The sequence below is a fragment of the Lynx rufus genome, unplaced genomic scaffold, assembly GCF_022079265.1.
Source record: "Lynx rufus isolate CCGP_SWC_20201006 ecotype Redwood Valley unplaced genomic scaffold, mLynRuf1.p SCAF_3, whole genome shotgun sequence".
Taxonomy (NCBI): domain Eukaryota; kingdom Metazoa; phylum Chordata; class Mammalia; order Carnivora; family Felidae; genus Lynx; species Lynx rufus.
Window position 1 is genome coordinate 174,093,822 of NW_025814845.1, and position 18,967 is coordinate 174,112,788.

An 18,967-nucleotide genomic window follows, 5' to 3' on the forward strand; every position below is an offset into this window, starting at 1 on the left:
TGTCTATACCAGTTTCATATTTGGAATATTCATATAGCCAAAACTATCAAAGACAACAATATTTGATCAAAGCATCCTTTGTCTACCAATTGTTATTATATCATTTGATAACAGTGGTCAAATTAGAGACTTGATTTCACCTTCTCTACATTTCACCTAATCAGTGAATTTTAGAACACTGAGATGGTTCCAGTTAGAATGAACACAGTCTAATTATATTACTATTTTAAAATTTATTATTCTTTAATAAAGTTAAGAACTCAGGTTGATAAAAAATTTTAAGCTCATTTAAATAAATCATTAAAAGCCAAGTTTCAGTATAGTAATATAATTCTGGTTGTACAAGTTCCTCCTGAAACATTCAGGCCTCTGTTTTCTTTGTCAGTAATGGGCTGGGTATTAGGTCAGGATGAGTGCCAGTTTGATACTTTAGGAATTTTTTGTTTTTTACTTTAGGAAATTTATGAAGTGTAATAGTTACAGTATGGAATGCTAAATGGAGAGTATTGGGATTATTGAAAAATAGCAAATGTTTGGTGGTCACATATTTTTTGTTAGCACCATTCAGCTGCCTACCACTCAGTTGTGTAACATGTCTATCATTTTTTTTCTGTTGTAGATTGCCATACTTTGGCATACTGTTGTCAACTTAGTAGTAATCTTTGGTGGGGGAAATAGTAAATAGTACATTAAAGTTCATAATTGGTAGTTGTTAATTTTTAAAAAATTCATATTGATTTTAATAAGTGTCCTGAAATCAGAAACATTGAAATTTGAAAAAAATATGTTGCCTAGAAATGATATAACACAATTGTTATATCAGTCTTCAGTCACACACACATAACAAAACCCCGTGAATGAGTGGTCAGAAAGAGGGAGGATATTACTGTAGGTATGTGAAGCACAAATTTGTCTAAACCCTCTGTGTGTGTTTTTTTCTACCCTCACTTAGTTGTTCACCTGGTATAGAATTGAAAGTTTTCCTTTGAAACTAACAAGGTTGTTACACACTGAGCTGATGACTTGCCTGCTATCATATTTCTTCTTTCCTAAATTGTTCAGTTTTGCATTTTTTAAACTTCATATAAATGGCACCCTACTTTACTCTTTCACAACTTGTTTTGACATTACGTTTCATGTAGCTGTAGTCGATTCATTTTCACTCATGTTGTTTTCCCTGGCATGTTGTATACCACAGTTTATCCATCCTGCTGGTTAGTGATGGACATCAGCAACAATGCTGCTGTGAACACTCCTCGGTTTGCTTTTAGGTGTACATGTACAGGAGCTTCTCTAGGATAATGGTTGTCAGAGATGTTGGTTTTAAAATTTGACATTTCCACCCTAACTGCAGTGCAATACAATCCAGTTCAAATGCTGACCATCTGTATTTAGTGGCAGACTCCACTAGAACTAAGTCTTCCGTAAAACTGTCCTTACTTCAGATGTCAGTCACAAGTGGTTCCCCAAGATGCCCATACCTGTGACCAACTGCTTACAAATTCAGAGGTTCCCACGAACCCCCTCAGTTTCAATAATTCACTAGAACAACACCCAGAACTCGAAAAGCACTGTACTTAAAATTAGTTTTATTACAAAGGACATACATAGAATGCAGTCCTGGGAGGGTCCTGAACAGACCATGTCTTCCCTCCATGAAGTCTGGAGGCATCACCCTTACAGCACATCATTGCGTTCACCAATCAGTAAGCTCCCTTGAGCTGTAGTGTCCAGTGTTTATTGGGGTTTTATTAAGGAGGTGCAATTGATTAAATCATTGGACATGTGATTGAACTCATTCTTAACCCTTCTCCCGGGTGGAGCAACTGAAAGTCCTAGCCGTCTAATCACGTACATGGTTTTCTGGTGACCAGCCCCAATTTTGAAACTATGTAGGGGCCCACCATGAGTCACCTTTTAGCATAACAAAGTCACTCCTGTCATTTAGGACATTCCAAGGGTTTTTGAAACTCTTTGCTGGGACAAAACCAAATGTATTCTTTATATAGGATCCCTTTAATCACCCTTCAAATTTAAGACCGTAAAGAACTTTTGTTAATGAGGATTGTATCTCCTGTACCTAGTTAAAATCAAGAAATTTTTAAACATATTAATTTTTCATTTAGAAATAGAAACACATCCATCATATTGACATAAGTAATATTTTAATGAAGAATAACTATTTCCCAAAAAAGTGCTGTTGTTTTCTATTACTGCATATCAGGTTAATAGAAATCAGGTGTGGGGCACCCTGGGTGGCTCACTTGGTTGACTTGTGATTTCAGCTCAGGTCATGATCTCACAGTTCATGAGTTCAAGCCCAGTATCAGGCTCTGCGCTGACAGCATGTTTATTTTTGAGAGAGAGACAGAGTGCAACCAGGGGAGGGGCAGAGAGAGAGCAGGAGACACAGAATCTGAAGCAGTTTCCAGGCTCTGATCTGTCAGCACAGAGCCCGATGCAGGGTTTGAACTCAAGAACCACAAGATCGTGACCTGAGCCAAGTCGGACACTTAACTGACTGAGCCACCAAGGCACCCCTAAAAAAATAAACAAACATTTAATAAATAGATAAATAAACAAACTTAAAAAAAAAAAAGAAGTGAATTCTCACACCTGCTTCTGCATTTAGTCTTCTGCAGTATTTGTTGTTTTGGTTGAAGAATATGAAGATAATATGACCTCACAGATATGTAGGTGAAAAAGAGGACCTGCTGACACCTTGAAATGCTCTTAAGGACTCCCAGAAGTTTTCGGATTACACTTTGTGAATTGCTTCTTGAGTATTTATACCTAGAGAATGGAATTACTAGGTCAGAAGATAATGCACATCTTCAACCGTACTAGATAATGCCTAGTTGTTTTCTAAAGTGACAGTACCAGTTTACACAGTCACCGGAAGTATATGAGAGTTCCACTTGCTCTGGCACCTTTTTAAGCATTTGATATTGTCAGACTTTAATATTTTTTGATCTGAGAGGTATGGAAAAATATTTCATTGTAGTCTTAAATTTGTGTTTTTGTTTTCCATATGGCTAGGTTCTGTTTGAATACTGTAGATTGCCTCACTGATTTGAAATACCATTATTAACATCTGCAAAATCTTGGGGACTTTTGGTCTTTTTTCTCACTCTGGTATTCCATTGTTTATTTTTTTGTCGATAACTACAGTTTTAAATTGCCTATTATTTACTATCCTCTCTCTTATTAATAAAACCTAAATTTAATTGAGTGATATTACCCAGCTAATTATAATTGCTATAATTATTGAATAAATTATAATATTTAATAGTGCCAGTTTTCTTCCTCCAGTAACTTTCTCATAATTTCCTTGATTGTTTCTTTTCCATATAACCTTTAGTATTATTTTTGTCAATTTCAAGATTGAATCAACTTTAGAGGCTTAATGTAGGACAATTTTAAATATTCACCATAATAAGTATTCCTCAAAAATAAAGTATGCTCATTCCCTCTTTCAGCAAGTCTTTTATGACCTTCAGAGTTTTTAGAAGTCTTCCTATCAGCCCAGACCATTTCTTCAGTTTATTCTTATGTATTTTATATTTTTCGTTGCAATAGTGAACAAATTATTTTCATTTTTAAGAGTTTATAAATTTATGAAGATAAAACTTAAGGTAATAAAAATATAAACTGATAAATTCCTCCACATTCCTAAACCACCTAGTATTCTTTTCTCCATAGACAACTAACGTTATCAATTTCTTTTAAAGATAATTTCAGGGTGCCTGGGTGGCTCCGTCTGAGTTTGGCCCAGGTCATGATCTTGCAGTTTGTGAGTTCGAGCCCCACATCAGGCTCTGTGCTGACAGTTCAGAGCCTAGAGTTTGCTTTGGATTCTGTATCTCCTTCTCTCTGCCCCTACCCTGCTCACACTTTGTTTCTCTCTCTCTCTCTCTCAAAAATAAGTTAACATTAAAACAAATTTTTAAAGATAATTTATGCACATTTAGCCACTTTTATGCTTCTGTTTTTATTCTGGAAAGTTCCAAAATATATGAAAATAGAATACTATAATGAGTCCCCAAGTACCCATTTTCAAGCTTCAGCAGTTATTAACTGGATAATTTTAAAGCAAGTAACCCAGATATTATATCACTCTTTGTTTTGTGTGTGTGTGTGTGTGTGTGTGTGTGAAATCAACTATTGATTTTAAATCAACTTTATTGAGAATGCAACCTAGGAAAAAGAGATGAAATATATGAATTAGGTGTTAAGAAACATGAAAAATAAAGGTGTAGAAGTTTAAACACAGGTAACTAAAATTTCTATTCCAAGGAAATAGAACAATGCCACAACAATATTCAGAGATAAAGTTGCAGAAAATTTCACAAAAATGTCAAAGATACCAAACCTTAAATACAAGTCCATGAAATATTTACACTAGAACATTATAATGAAAATGCAGAACACCAGAGATGAAGAGATTTTAAAAGCTGTCAGAGAAAAAAGATTTGCCCTTAAATGAGTGACAATTATATTGGAGGTGATTTCTTAACAGGAGCAGTGGGTCACAGGAAGTAGTGGGATAGTATCTTAAGAGAGCTGAGAAAATAGCAGTCAGTCTAGAATTTTATACCCAGGAAAATTTAACCTATACAGGATGTCTTTCAAAAAAAAATAGAATTTGTCATTCAATTGTAAAAGATTTAAAACTTCCCCTTTAGGTTCAGGGAAAAGACCAAGGCACCTGCCATTATCACTTATATTTGACATATGTTAGAACTTCTAGCCTGCGCAGTAAGGCAAGCACAAGAAATAAATGGTATAATAATTGGAAAAAAGAAACATGCTGAAAATCATTATAATATGCCCTTCCTCATTCAGAAAAGTTATGATTGTTCATGAAGACAAATTATTAGAATCAATAGAAGCATAGCAAGGTTGCTGGCAGTCAGTGTACAGAAATCAGTTTCAATGAAAGTCATTTTGCCTAACAATTGAGTGTATTCATGCCAATGTCAGACTGCCTGGCTTTGAATTCCAACAAACACTTCCTAGCTTTCTGTCCTTGGGCACATTATTTAACTTACACTTTTTCCCCTAATTTAAAATAAGGGAATCTTATAGGGATATGATGATTAAGTGGATCAATATATATCTAAAGCACTTAGATAAGTGTCTGGTTCCTAATAAGTGTTACAGATAAATATTGTCATTATCATGAACACCACTTTAAACATTAGCAGTGAATAAAATACAACTTTTTAAAAAGATAATGTGTAGTGATTTAAAAATTATGACAAACTTAGAATAAATCCTTTGTTTTTTTAATGTTTGTTTACTTTTGAGAGAGAGAGAGAGCAAGGGAGGGGCACAGAGAAGGAGACAGAGGATCCAAGCAGGCTCCAAGATGTCAGCACAGAGCCTCACGTGGGACTCAAACACCATGAACCATGAGATCATGACCTGAGCTGAAGTTGGACATTTAACTGACTCAGCCACCCAGGCACCCCAGAACTTACAATAAATTCTTTAAAACATGTTATACCCTTGTGGAAAAAAGAAATCTTTATTGAAAGATATAAAGGACATGAATAAATAGGAAGATAGCCCATGTTCAAGAGAGGAAGACTCATAAAACAATATCATTGATCAGTAGTAGATCAGTGAAATTCCAATTAAAACCTAAACAAGATTTCTTATTAGACAAACTTATTTTACATGTATTTATTTATTTATTTATTTATTTACATCCAAGTTAGTTAGCATATAGTGCAACACTGATTTCAGGAGTAGATTCTTTAATGCCCCTTATCCATGTAGCCCATCCCCCTCCCACAGCCCCTCTAGCAACCCTCTGTTTGTTCTCTATATTTAAGAGTCTCTTATGTTTTAGACAAACTTATTTTAAAATATGTATGTAAGAGCAAAGGTGTTTCAAAAAACAAGATTTGTTTTTTATTTTCTTTTGGTTTTATCCTAACATATATCAAGATTTATTATTGTGTGGTGTTGGTGCAGGAATGCAGAAAGACACCAATAAAACAGATCAGAGAGCCTAGAAATCATACATATGTGGAAAGTTGATTAATGTCAGAGATACCAGAGATAAATAGGGAAAGGAAAGATTTTTCTAATGCTACCATGGTTTGATACTCATATGGAAAAATTGAGCCCTTCTTACCTCAGACTAACATGAATTTCAGGTTATTTAAGGACTTGAAGGTAAAAGGCAAAACTATAAAACTTTTCATAGAAGAGAATAGAGAGGATATTCTTTATGATCTTGGGGAGAATTATTAAAGTTTATCAAAAGCAAAAACAAAATATAAGGAAAAAGTGCATAAATTCAACCACATTAAATATTTTTCAAAAAAGTGAAAAGATAAGTTTAAAAAGTGAGGGGAAATTATTTGCAACAAATATGATTGATGAAGTGCTCATATCTCAAAAAGATTTTTTTGGGGGGGCGCCTGGGTGGCTCAGTCAGTTAAGCGGCCGACTTCGGCTCAGGTCATGATCTCACGGTCCATGAGTTCAAGCCCTGCATCGGGCTCTGTGCTGACAGCTCAGAGCCTGGAGCCTGTTTCAGATTCTGTGTCTCCCTCTTTCTCTGACCCTCCCCACATTCATGCTCTGTGTCTCTCTGTCTCAAAAATAAATAAACGTTAAGAAAAATTAAAAAAAAAAAAGATTTTTTTTTGGCAAATACATAGAGTAGAATAAATAGCCTCATAAAAAAGTGGGTAAAAAACATGAACAGGCATTTCACGGGTTTGAAAACACAAATGACCAATAAATATACACAGTCTTATGAAAAATCAGACAAATGCAAACTAACCACAGTGAGATAGCATTTGCAGATATTGAATCGGCAGGAATTAAAGTCTGGGCCAGTATTATGTGAGTTGAGAATATGGAACAACTGGAACTCTCCTACACTGCTGGTGTTAAGATAAGAATCCAGTATAATAAAAGGTTGAGAAATTAAACTACACAAAAATTAAAATTTTGCTATGGGATACAAATGCCATAAATGAAATTAAGACAAAAATATTGCAACCTTTATTATGACAGACAAAAACTAATATCTCTGTGTATAAAATCCTTACAAATCATTAAAAACCATCTTATTTGTAAAAAAGAAAAAATGGAGAAAAAGATAGGAGGAACAAGTGACAGGAAAAAAATGACTCAACCTCACTAGTAATGAAAGAAATGCAAATTAAAACCACAAGATTTTGTTTTTGTTGTTGGCTAAAATAAGTTTGATAAATACTACTAAAAATATCTTCAAAGAGAATATTCTCTTATTTCCCTTATAGAAGTAAACATTAAAACAATAATGTTTTAGTGTTGAATTATTAAGAGACTGAGAAAGGACCACCTGAAATCAGGATTATGAAGTCACAGCAATCAGGGAAGAGTGGGGCAGATTGGTCAAGAGTATCAAATGTAAACAGGCCAAGTAAGTTATGAGCCAGAAGTGTGCTTACGTGAGTGAGAGACTGATGTGAAAAAGGTAACTGAAGATTGCTGTTGAGGTGGAGTTGGAAATCAAAGTAGATTGAGGAGGAAGTAAGGTGATCTAGATAAAGACATGTATAACCCTGGTAGAATCCTATTTTGGTTTTGAAATGATCAGGTTTGAGCCTGTTTAAATGCTGTTGGGCAAGATGCAGAGAAGCAAAGTGAGTAGGGATTCACTCACTTTGAAATTCATAATACAGTAGAGAGATAATTGAGACAATGGGAGTATGGGAGAAAGAGCCCTGAAATGGAAATCATAAGACCTAGTTTTTATTGTCCCAATTAGTTGTGTTGCTTCATCTCTGACAGGGGTTGGCAAACTCTTTCTGTAAAGGGCTAGGTAGTAAATATTTTAGTCTGTGGGCCCCAGAGTGTCTGTCACATTTACTCAGCTATGCTTTTCTAATAGTAAAGCAGCCATAGACAATAGATAAATTGGTGTGGCTGTGTCCCGGTAAAATTTACTTACCATGGACCCTTAAATTTGAGTTGCAGATAATTTTTTAAGCAACAAATACTATTCCTGACTTTTTTCCAGTCATTTAAATTTCAGTCCCTATGAAAACTAATAGTGGGCCAGCATTTGCCAATCCCTGATCTGTAAAATGAAAGATACGACAAAAATGTATTTTATTTCTCCATTGTATAGTCTTAACTAAGGGATTCTTGGCTTAATTTCACTAAGTGTGTATGCAGTTTATCATATGTGTGATCTGATTTAACCATTTGCTTATCAAATAATTCTTAGTCTGAACCATTTAGAACTCTGCAGAAGAACTCAGAAATTACTTTTGTGACTTAAGTTCTGAGAGTATTCTTTATTCATCAGGAACTCTTTCTTGAGATTACTAGAAGAGGAATGAATGATCTTTGCCATATCTGCATATCATCATTACAGTAACTTCTGTAATATTCTAAAGTAGACTTATTTTTTACTTGAGTATATTTTGGGATGGAAAATGAATAGGAAGTCAGTATTATTTGGCACAAATAGAAGGTAAGTGTAAAAATAAGTTAGAACAGTATTATTTGCCAGAAAATCCTGAAACTGAGGCATTGCTTTTGTTGTTGTTAAAGATCAGCAAAGTTTTAGAGATTTTAAAGATAAATTAATAACAAGCTGATTCATACAAAAGTTTGAAAGAGAACTAAAAAAAACTTTCTCATTAATGCTTTTGTGTATCTGCAGTCATCCTGAGTTACCTTGTATAAAGGACTCAACTGATAGCAGTTGAGTCTCATTAAAGAAACTCTAAGGCTAAGTTTTTCACTTGAAACAGGTTCTGTTATTAAGACTCTTTGACTGGGGCGCCTGGGTGGCGCAGTCGGTTAAGCGTCCGACTTCAGCCAGGTCACGATCTTGCGGTCCGTGGGTTCGAGCCCCGCGTCAGGCTCTGGGCTGAAGGCTCGGAGCATGGAGCCTGTTTCCGATTCTGTGTCTCCCTCTCTCTCTGCCCCTCCCCCGTTCATGCTCTGTCTCTCTCTGTCCCAAAAATAAATAAACGTTAAAAAAAAAATTAAAAAAAAAAAAAAGACTCTTTGACAATCAAGTTAAAGATTTTGCAGGTTTATTTAGTAATCTCTAATCTCCCAAACATGCAAGTCCTTAATGTTTGATGATGGTCTTCGGAAACCCAATACAAATATTCTTCTAAAATGGACTTCAAGAGGATCAAATATTTAGCCTATTTGACATAAAAAGTATCTATTCTTTGGCCATTACTTGTCCCTGAAAAATGTAATACAATTCATAATGCACACAGAGTAACACACTGCAGAAGTTAGTGAATTGTTGGAGGTTAGTTGAGTAGTTGCTAGTATTAGAGAGCTATTAAGAGCTAGTATTAGAACCAACATCACTTGACTTCTAAGCTGGTTATCTTTGCAGTCCTGTGTTTCTTGACAAATAGTGTAACTTGGTTCCATAGGATAGACTTTAGGAATGTACAAATAGTTAATTGTGTCCATTATAGCATACAGGTGCTACAACCATGTGAAATATTATTGATATTATCAGCCTCAGAGAAGTTAGGCATTTTGCCTAATATAACATTGTTAATTAATGGTAGAACCAAAATTTGAAACATTATGATTTTTTTGCCTTTCTAAGTAAAATTCATTCTTCATCTAAAACTTCATCTAAGTTTTCCCTTACAAGCTGAAACACTCTTTTACTCCCAAGAAATTCCCAAGCCCTTTTCTTTTTTCCCTTTAACTTGCCTTTATACCTTTTATTTCTTGACTTTTGCCCTTGTGAGCACCGCCAGCCCACTGTTACAGGGAAGCAGAGATAAAGGAAACAAAGGCATTCTTATTTAATTGAAAAGGTAGTGCTCCTGATATTTAGCAATTTGCTATAAATTTTTGGTGTTCGTTACCAATTTCTCTGTCGCTTCCTCTTTCCTAAGATGTTTTTAAAAAAAAAAAATCATGTCTATGAGATAATCATAGTCTATTGAGAGAATCACTTGATTTTTCTTTTTTAGTGTATAGGCAAAATACTTTTAAAAGGTTTATGTAGTAAATGAGATGTACATATTTCCTATTGATAAATCTCCCTTGCATTTCTGGGGTGAACTCAGATGGTTTGTGATATATTAATATCGTTTTTACTTTAATTTTTTTTATTTTTTAAGTTTATTTGAGAGAGAGAGAGAGCACGAGCAGGGGAGGGGCAGAGAGAGAATCCCAAGCAAGCTCCACATTCCGTGCTGAACCCAACATGGGGCTCGATCTCACAATTGTGAGATCATCACCTGAACTGAAATCAGGAGTTGTATGCTTAACCAACTGAACCATCCAGGAGCCCCATAATATCATTTTTACTTTTAGAATCAGTTTGTAACTTCTAATTTAATTTCTTCTTGACAGTACTAAGATGATGAATTCTTGTAATTCCTTCTTAAATCAGTTTTAATAATTTTTTCCTAGAATGTATTATTTTGTATAATCTTTAAGTGTGTTAGCTTAACATTGATCATAATATACATACTTATTTTTTAAGTGTTTATTTATTTACTTTTGAGAGAGAGAGCATGAGTGGGAGAGAGGCAGAGAGAGAATCCCAAGCAAGATTCACACTGTCAGCATAGAACCCGATGTGGTTCTTGATCTAACAAACCACGAGATTATGACCTGAGTGAAAATCAAGAGTCAGACACTCAACCATTTGCATACATATGTAAAAACATATCCTGTTATATACTACAGAACAGGATATGTTTATGGGACTGTGAATATGAATATAAAGATTTATATGAATTTGTTATCACTTTAATATGGCTAAGTTGTTTAGGCTGAAGTTTTTCAAGTATTATTCCTACTTGAAAAATTGCTGGGTGCAACTTAATAAAGAACATTGAAGGGCGCCTGGGTGGCTTAGTCGGTTAAGCGTCCAACTTCAGATGCTCAGGTCATGATCTCACAGCTTGTGGATTTGAGCCCCACATCAGGCTCTGTGCTGACGGCTCAGAGCCTGGAGCGTGCTTCACATTCTTTGTCTCCGTTTCTCTCTGCTCCTCCCCTGCTCATACTCTTCTCTGTCTCTCAAAAATAAACAAACATTAAAAAAAAATTTTTTTTAAAGAACATCGAATACCATTGTGCCCTGAATATTCATTTTTCACTACAGTTTTTAACTTAGCTAATTTGTGACTTAGTGTTATCCTAAGCACTAAGGAACAAAACCAGTGAATTTCAGAGACCCACTTTATTAGTAAATTGTACTAGAGGAACATTGTATAAGAAACCATACAGCTAAAATAGTATCCACCTTTCCTGAAAATACAATTTAACTATAGTTAAAGGCAGTATTGAGGATTGTTGCAGCACTTGGCCCTTCAAGTATATTCAAGTGATGGTAGTATCCCTTTGTGTACAGTAGGTATAGGTCACGATTAATTGACAAGTTTTCTTGTAATTTAAGTCATTAAATAAATTATTCTTCCTTTTCCCCCTTACCAGATGAACATGGCTATCTTGACAACTATCTCTCAGGCTGGTATATCTTGGCAGCAGTATTTCTTTTGTTGTTGCTTTAAAGATTTTATTTTTACATAATCTCTGCACCCAACACAGGGCTCAAACTCACAATGCCAAGATAAAGAGTCACGTGCTCTACCAACTGAGTTAGCCAGGTGCCCTGACTCAAGATAGTGTATCTTGTGGGTGTTCTTGTTAGGTGACAACACCACTGGTGTCTATCAGTGAAGCTAGATGAGAGAAAGGCTGATATTCTGTTTCTAGAGATTTCTGTCTATTCAGATTCCCTATTCTGATCCATGTTTGGGAGATTGTAAGATTATCTCCCATAAAGGGTGGAGTGGGGATTGAAGGGAAAATCTTTTGTGAACCTTCTGTAGAAGTTTATCCTTTATGATCCTTCTGTAGAATTTTGGCAGCTCTTAATGTAGATTATGAGCTAAGTTGGAACTAAGCAGTTAATAGCTATCAGGAGGTCCATGAACCATATTATGAAATGGTATGAAAAAATCCATGTCTACATATATTTCTGTGTGTAGACTCCATAACTTTCCTTCAATACCTAGTATGAGTTCTACTTGAAAGGTTAAGAATTAACTGTATGTGTTGGGTGGGAGGGGAGGGAGGGTTGGAGAGAGAAAGAAGGGAGGAAAAGAAATCTGTTATAGTATGACAATATATGAGGTCTTAATCCATTTATAGAGTGATACTATGGAACATTAGCCAATGATTGACTGTTTAGGCAGTCCACTGTAGGGATAGTCCTGTAGTAGTTGATTTACAACTTTAGGTTTTTCCCACAGGCAGAGATTCTGATTTAGAGAATTCATTCTGTTCACAGAAGTGTATAGACAAAATGCTTTTTTTTTTTTTTATAACTTTTTTTTTTTTTTTAATTTATTTTTGGGACAGAGCGAGACAGAGCATGAACGGGGGAGGGGCAGAGAGAGAGGGAGACACAGAATCGGAAACAGGCTCCAGGCTCCGAGCCATCAGCCCAGAGCCCGACGCGGGGCTCGAACTCACGGACCATGAGATCGTGACCTGGCTGAAGTCGGACACTTAACCGACTGCGCCACCCAGGCGCCCCACAAAATGCTTTTTAAAAACATAGTATTTGGCAAGAATTTTACCAAATGTTAATAAAAAATTGTTGTTCAGAGGTGACTGGGTGGCTCAGTCGGTTGAGCATCTGGTGTCAGCTCAGGTAATGACTCACAGTCCGTGAGTTTGAGCTCCACATTGGGCTCACTGCCGTCAGCATAGAGCCTGCTTCAGATCCTCTGTCTCCTTCTCTCTCTGTCCCTACCCCATCAAAATTAAATAAACATTTTTTTAAAATTGTATGGAAGTTATTAAACTTTTCAGGAACACACACTTTTAGTTACCCCATTACAGTTTTACAAATTACAGAGAAAAGGTTTATTAGAAGCTACAAAATAAATATTTAAAACATTATGTAAAAGCTAAAGCTGTTAATTTTTTATTTTGTGTGACCTGACAAATTGTGATTGGAACCTGTTGTGAGTGTGACCAAGACAGTGTGTTCAATTCCATGTAAGAAATTTTAAAGTTTTGGGGCGCCTGGGTGGCGCAGTCGGTTAAGCGTCCGACTTCAGCCAGGTCACGATCTCGCGGTCCGGGAGTTTGAGCCCCGCGTCAGGCTCTGGGCTGATGGCTCAGAGCCTGGAGCCTGTTTCCAATTCTGTGTCTCCCTCTCTCTCTGCCCCTCCCCCGTTCATGCTCTGTCTCTCTCTGTCTTAAAAATAAATAAACGTTTGGAAAAAAAAAAAATTAAAAAAAAAAAAAGAAATTTTAAAGTTTTACTGCCATTGCCTCTTACTTATTAATTGACCTTTTGTTTAATAATTTCGGGTTGATTTTAGGCCACCAACAAAATGGAAATGAAAGATATTGCTAAACACAAGACACTATGGAAAATGAACTCAACCAGTGAGCCTTTATTACTTGCTGGTGTAGAAGTCAGTCCTTTGAAGAAATTCACTATTCCCAAGATCAGGAGGGCAGCTGGGAAAGGTAAATTTACTATTTCCAAGGAAGACGGGGTTATTTCATAACTATTACTGCATTTTTCTGATTCTTAGTTTGTGTTCATCTTCTGTTTTGACTATATAAAATTAGATGAAGTCATGCCTTTAATTCCTTAAACACACATGTACCTTTGGTTCACACACAATGAAACAGACATGTCTCCTATCCCTTTCACTAAGTACACTTAAAATTGCTGGACATTATACACAAAACAAATAGAAGACTTTGGAAGGTGTAGAGAAGATGGACCACTTAAAAACCCTGGGACTCAAGGAATGTCACTGCAGTAAGTTCTCTGGATTTTATGTTTTTGTTTCCTCCATGTCTCAGATCATATGCCAACAGTCCAGGAATACCAGCTGGAATAGACACAGAAAGCCCCAAGAAAAGTGTCTTCTCCCTTGAAAAGGACTAGGAAGGGCACATCCTAGAAAAATAGAAACTTATTTGACAGTATATCCCTTACTCCTACAAAAAACTAGGGGGAAAAATATAGCCGGTACACCTTTGTTAGCAAAAGCTAAGTGGAGGGCTTAGACTTCTATCCACTCCTCTCCCCTTCATGGCAGTAACAGGTTCCCCTCCCTGGCATCCCCTCCCCTGCAGTGTCAGTGGTTTTCCATCCCTGCCCTGTGGTGATGAGCCACCCCTTCTCATTTGGAATAGAGTCCATGAAGACCAAGTATGGAGCCTGGACTGCTATCACACCTGTCAGTTACAAAACACCTGTCCCTTTCCCACATTGTCATTGGAGGCTGAGTCAGGAGGAGTGACTTCTACCCCTTTCTCATGGTAACAAAGCACCCCCCCCCACACACACACAGTGTTGTTGGAGACTCTGTAGGGAGCCAGGACTTCAGTCCAATCTGGTGGTAAAGAAATCAGTCCCTCCCTTTTCTTACTGGCAGTTTCCCCTGTTAGCTCAATTTCAGTAGAGGCTTGGTAAAACCCAAGATTAAATATGATCCAGAATATCTTAACAATATCCAAAATGACCAAAATAAAATTTTTTGAAATCACTCATTTTCTACCAACCAGGAAAAATGTCAACTTGAATGAGACAAAGTAATCCATAGATGCCAATACTCTGATGAAACAGATGTTGGAATTAATCTGACAAGGCTCTTAAGGCAGCCATTATAATGGTGTTTCAGTAAGCAACTATGAACACTCTTGAAACAAATGAAAAAATAGAAAATCTCAAAAAAATGCAAAATGTAATAAAGAACCAAGTAGAAATTTTGGAACTGAAAAATACAATAATCAAAATAAAAACTCAAAGGATGGATCCAGAGAAGAGTTGAGAAGAAGACATTGGAAATAGTCAGTGAATTTGAAGATAATAACAATAGAAATTACTCAGTCTGAATGACACGGGAGAACGTACACATGCACACACACAAAAAAATACCAGAGCTTCAGGAATGTGTGGAACAATAATATAAGATTTAACATCTTTGTCCTCAGTGTCCCCAAAGAAGAAGAGAAAGAGTGTAGAAAAGTACTTGAAGGAATATTGGCTAAAAAATTTCCCAAATTTGGCAAAGGGCATAAACCTGCATAGTCAAAAGGCTGAAGGTTCCATAAACCCAAAAAGTCCATGCTATAGCATAGCATAATCAAACTTCTGAAGACTAAGGACAGAAAAATCTTGAAAGCAACTAGAGCAACCACATATCTATAAGGGAAAAAAATTTTTTTAAGTAAACTCTATGCCCAACAGGGGGCTTGAGCTCATGACTCCCAAGAGTAAGAGTCATGTGCTTCAACCAACTGAGCCAGCCAGGTGCCCCTATAGGGGAAAATTTTTTTGAATGACAGAAGATTTCTCATTAGAAACCATGGAGCCTAGAGGAGGTGGCATAATATTTAAGTATAGAAGGAGAAGAACTGTCAACCCATAGTTCTGTCCCTGGCAAAAATATCCTTCAGGAATAGAAATGAAGTAGACATTTTCAGATGAAGTAAATTAAAATTTTTTCATCAACACATGGCTGAAAGAATGGCTGAACAAAGTTCTCTAAACAAAGCAACAGAAGAAGGAAGCTGGGAACATTAGGAATTAAGGAAAGATTCAAAATACAGGGAAATATAATGAGCCATCCTTCTCTTGAGTTTTATAATTATGTTTGACAGTTGGAAAAAAAGTTGTAACATTCTCTGATGTGATTCTCAGTGTATATAGAGGAAATAATTATAAAGTGAGATGTTACCATTGGAAGGAACTGGGTGAATGGGAATATAGGTGCTCTCTGTATTATATATTACAACTACATGTGAATCTGCAGTTACATCAGAATTAAAAGATTTTTATAAAAATAGATCAAAATGGATTTTTTTAAATGTTTTAAATGTTTCCTGACCCATAGGAAGTCAGGAAAATGAAATCAAGAATTGAACAGTGGAGGAAAAAACAGATAAATGGCAGGCTTAAGCCCTAACATACCAATTATATTAAGTGTAAATGATATATACCAATTAAAAAAACGGGTTGACACAATATATTTTTATTTATTTATTTTTAATATGAAATTTATTGTCTCATTGGTTTCCATACAACACCCAGTGCTCATCCCAACAGGTGCCCTCCTCAATACCCATCACCCACCCTACCCTCCCTTCTACCCCCCATCAACCCTCAGATTGTTCTCAGTTTTCAAGAGTCTCCTATGGTTTGGCTCCCTCCCTCTCTAACTTTTTTAGAGTCAGTGGGGGAGTTCTCCTCCCCCATGGTCTTCTGTTAAGTTTCTCAGGATCCACATAAGAGTGAAAACATATGGTATCTGTCTTTCTCTGTGTGACTTATTTCACTTAGCATAACATTCTCCAGTTCCATCCATGTTGCTACAAAAGGCCATATTTCATTCTTTCTCATTGCCACGTAGTATTCCATTGTGTATATAAACCACAATTTGTTTATCCATTCATCAGTTGATAGACATTTAGGCTCTTCCCATAATTTGGCTCTTGTTAAAAGTGCTGCTGTAAACATTGGGGTACAGGTGCCCCTATGCATCAGCACTCCTGTATCCCTTGGGTAAATTCCTAGCAGTGCTATTGCTGGGTCATAGGGTAGATCTATTTTTAATTTTTTGAGCAAGCTCCACACTGTTTTCCAGAATGGCTGCACCAGTTTGCATTCCCACCAACAGTGCAAGAGGGTCCTGTTTCTCCACATCCTCTCTAGCATCTATAGTCTCCTGATGTGTTCATTTTGGCCACTCTGACTGGTGTGAGGTGGTATCTGAGTATGGTTTTGATTTGTATTTCCCTGATGAGGAGCAACGTTGAGCATCTTTTCATGTGCCTGTTGGCCATCTGGATGTCTTCTCTAGAGAAGTGTCTATTCGTGTTTTCTGCCCATTTCTTCACTGGATTATGTGTTTTTCGGGTGTGGAGTTTGGTGAGTTCTTTATAGATTTTGGATACTAGCCCTTTGTCCGATATGTCATTTGGAAGTATCTTTTCCCATTCCATCGATTGCCTTTTAGTTTTGTTGATTGTTTCCTTTGTAGTGCAGAAGCTTATTATCTTCATGAGGTCCCAATAGTTCATTTTTGCTTTTAATTCCCTTGCCTTTGGAGATGTGTCAACTACGAAATTGGTGCGGCTGAGGTCAGGGAGGTTTTTTTCCTGCTTTTTCTTCTAGGGTTTTTATGGTTTCCTGTCTCACATTCAGGTCCTTTATCCATTTTGAGTTTATTTTTGTGAATGGTATAAGAAAGTGGTCTAGTTTCATTCTTCTGCATGTTGCTGTCCAGTTCTCCCAGCACCATTTGTTAAAGAGACTGTCTTTTTTCCATTGGATAGTCTTTCCTGCTTTGTCAAAGATTAGGTTGGCCATACTTTGGTGGGTCCAATTCTGGAGTCTCTATTCTATTCCATTGGTCTATGTGTGTCTATTGTTTTTGTGCCAATACCATGCTGTCTTGATGATTACAGCTTTTTAGTAGAGGCTAATGTCTGGGATTGTGATGCCTTCTGCTTTGGTCTTCTTCTTCAAAATTACTTTGGCTATTCAGGGCCTTTTGTGGTTCCATACAAATTTTAGGATTGCTTGTTCTAGCTTCAAGAAGAATGCTGGTGCAATTTTGATTGGGATTGCATTGAATGTGTAGATAGCTTTGGGTGGTATTGACATTTTAACAATATTTATTCTTCCAATCCATGAGCGTGGAATGTTTTTCCATTTCTTTATATCTTCTTCAATTTCCTTCCTTAGCTTTCTATAGTTTTCAGCATACAGATCTTTTACATCTTTGGTTAGGTTTATTCCTAGGTATTTTATGATTCTTGGTGCAATTGTGAATGGGATTAGTTTCTTTATTTGTCTTTCTGTTGCTTCGTTATTAGTGTATAAGAATGCAACTGATTTCTGTACATTGATTTTGTATCCTGCGACTTTGCTGAATTCATACATCAGTTCTAGTAGACTTTTGGTGGAGTCTGTCGGGTTTTCCATCTATAATATCATGTCATCTGCAAAAAGTGAAAGCTTAACTTCATCTTTGCCAATTTTGATGCCTTTGATTTCCTTTTGTTATCTGATTGCTGATGCTAGTACTTCCAACACTATGTTAAACAACAGCGGTGAAGGTGGACATCCCTTCGTGTTCCTGATCTCAGGGGGAAAGCTCTCAGTTTTTCCCCATTGAGAATGATATTAGCTGTGGGCTTTTCATAAATGGCTTTTATGATGTTCAAGTATGTTCCTTCTATCCCGACTTTCTCAAGGGTTTTTATTAAGAAAGGATGCTGAATTTTGTCAAATGCTTTTTCTGCATCAATTGACAAGATCATATGGTTCTTTTCTTTTCTTTTATTAATGTGATGTATCACATTGATTGATTTGCGAATATTGAACCAGCCTTGCAGCCCAGGAATGAATCCCATTTGATCATGGTGAATAATTCTTTTTATATGCTGTTGAATTTGATTTTCTAGTATCTTACTGAGAATTTTTGCATCCATATTCATCAGGGATATTGGCCTGTAGTTCTCTTTTTTTGCTGGGTCTCTGTCTGGTTTAGGAATCAAAGTAATGCTGGCTTCAGAGAATGAGTCTGGAAGTTTTCCTTCCCTTTCTATTTTCTGGAACAGCTTGAGAAGGATAGGTATTATCTCTGCTTTAAATGTCTGGTAGAATTCCCCAGGGAAACCATCTGGTCCTGGACTCTTATTTGTTGGGAGATTTTTGATAACTGATTCAATTTCTTCACTGATTATGGGTCTGTTCAAGTTTTCTATTTCTTCCTGTTTGAGTTTTGGAAGTGTGTGGGTGCTTAGGAATTTGTCCATTTCTTCCAGGTTGTCCAGTTTGTTGGCATATAATTTTTTATAGTATTCCCTGATAATTGCTTGTATTTCTGAGGGATTGGTCATAATAATTCCATTTTCATTTATGATTTTATCTATTTGGGTCATCTCCCTTTTCTTTTTGAGA

General features: G+C 36.3%; 1 protein-coding gene across 1 annotated transcript in view; it reads left to right on the forward strand.

Moving 5' to 3' along the window:
* Positions 1-13,370: 13,370 nt before the first annotated feature.
* The window catches only part of TEX15 (testis expressed 15, meiosis and synapsis associated), a 63,718-nt gene continuing 58,121 nt past the window's right edge, over positions 13,371-18,967 (forward strand). Inside the window, exon 1 of the mRNA XM_047090825.1 lies at positions 13,371-13,509. Within this exon, the coding sequence (XP_046946781.1) occupies positions 13,371-13,509 (139 nt within the window). The remainder of the gene's footprint in view (positions 13,510-18,967) is intronic.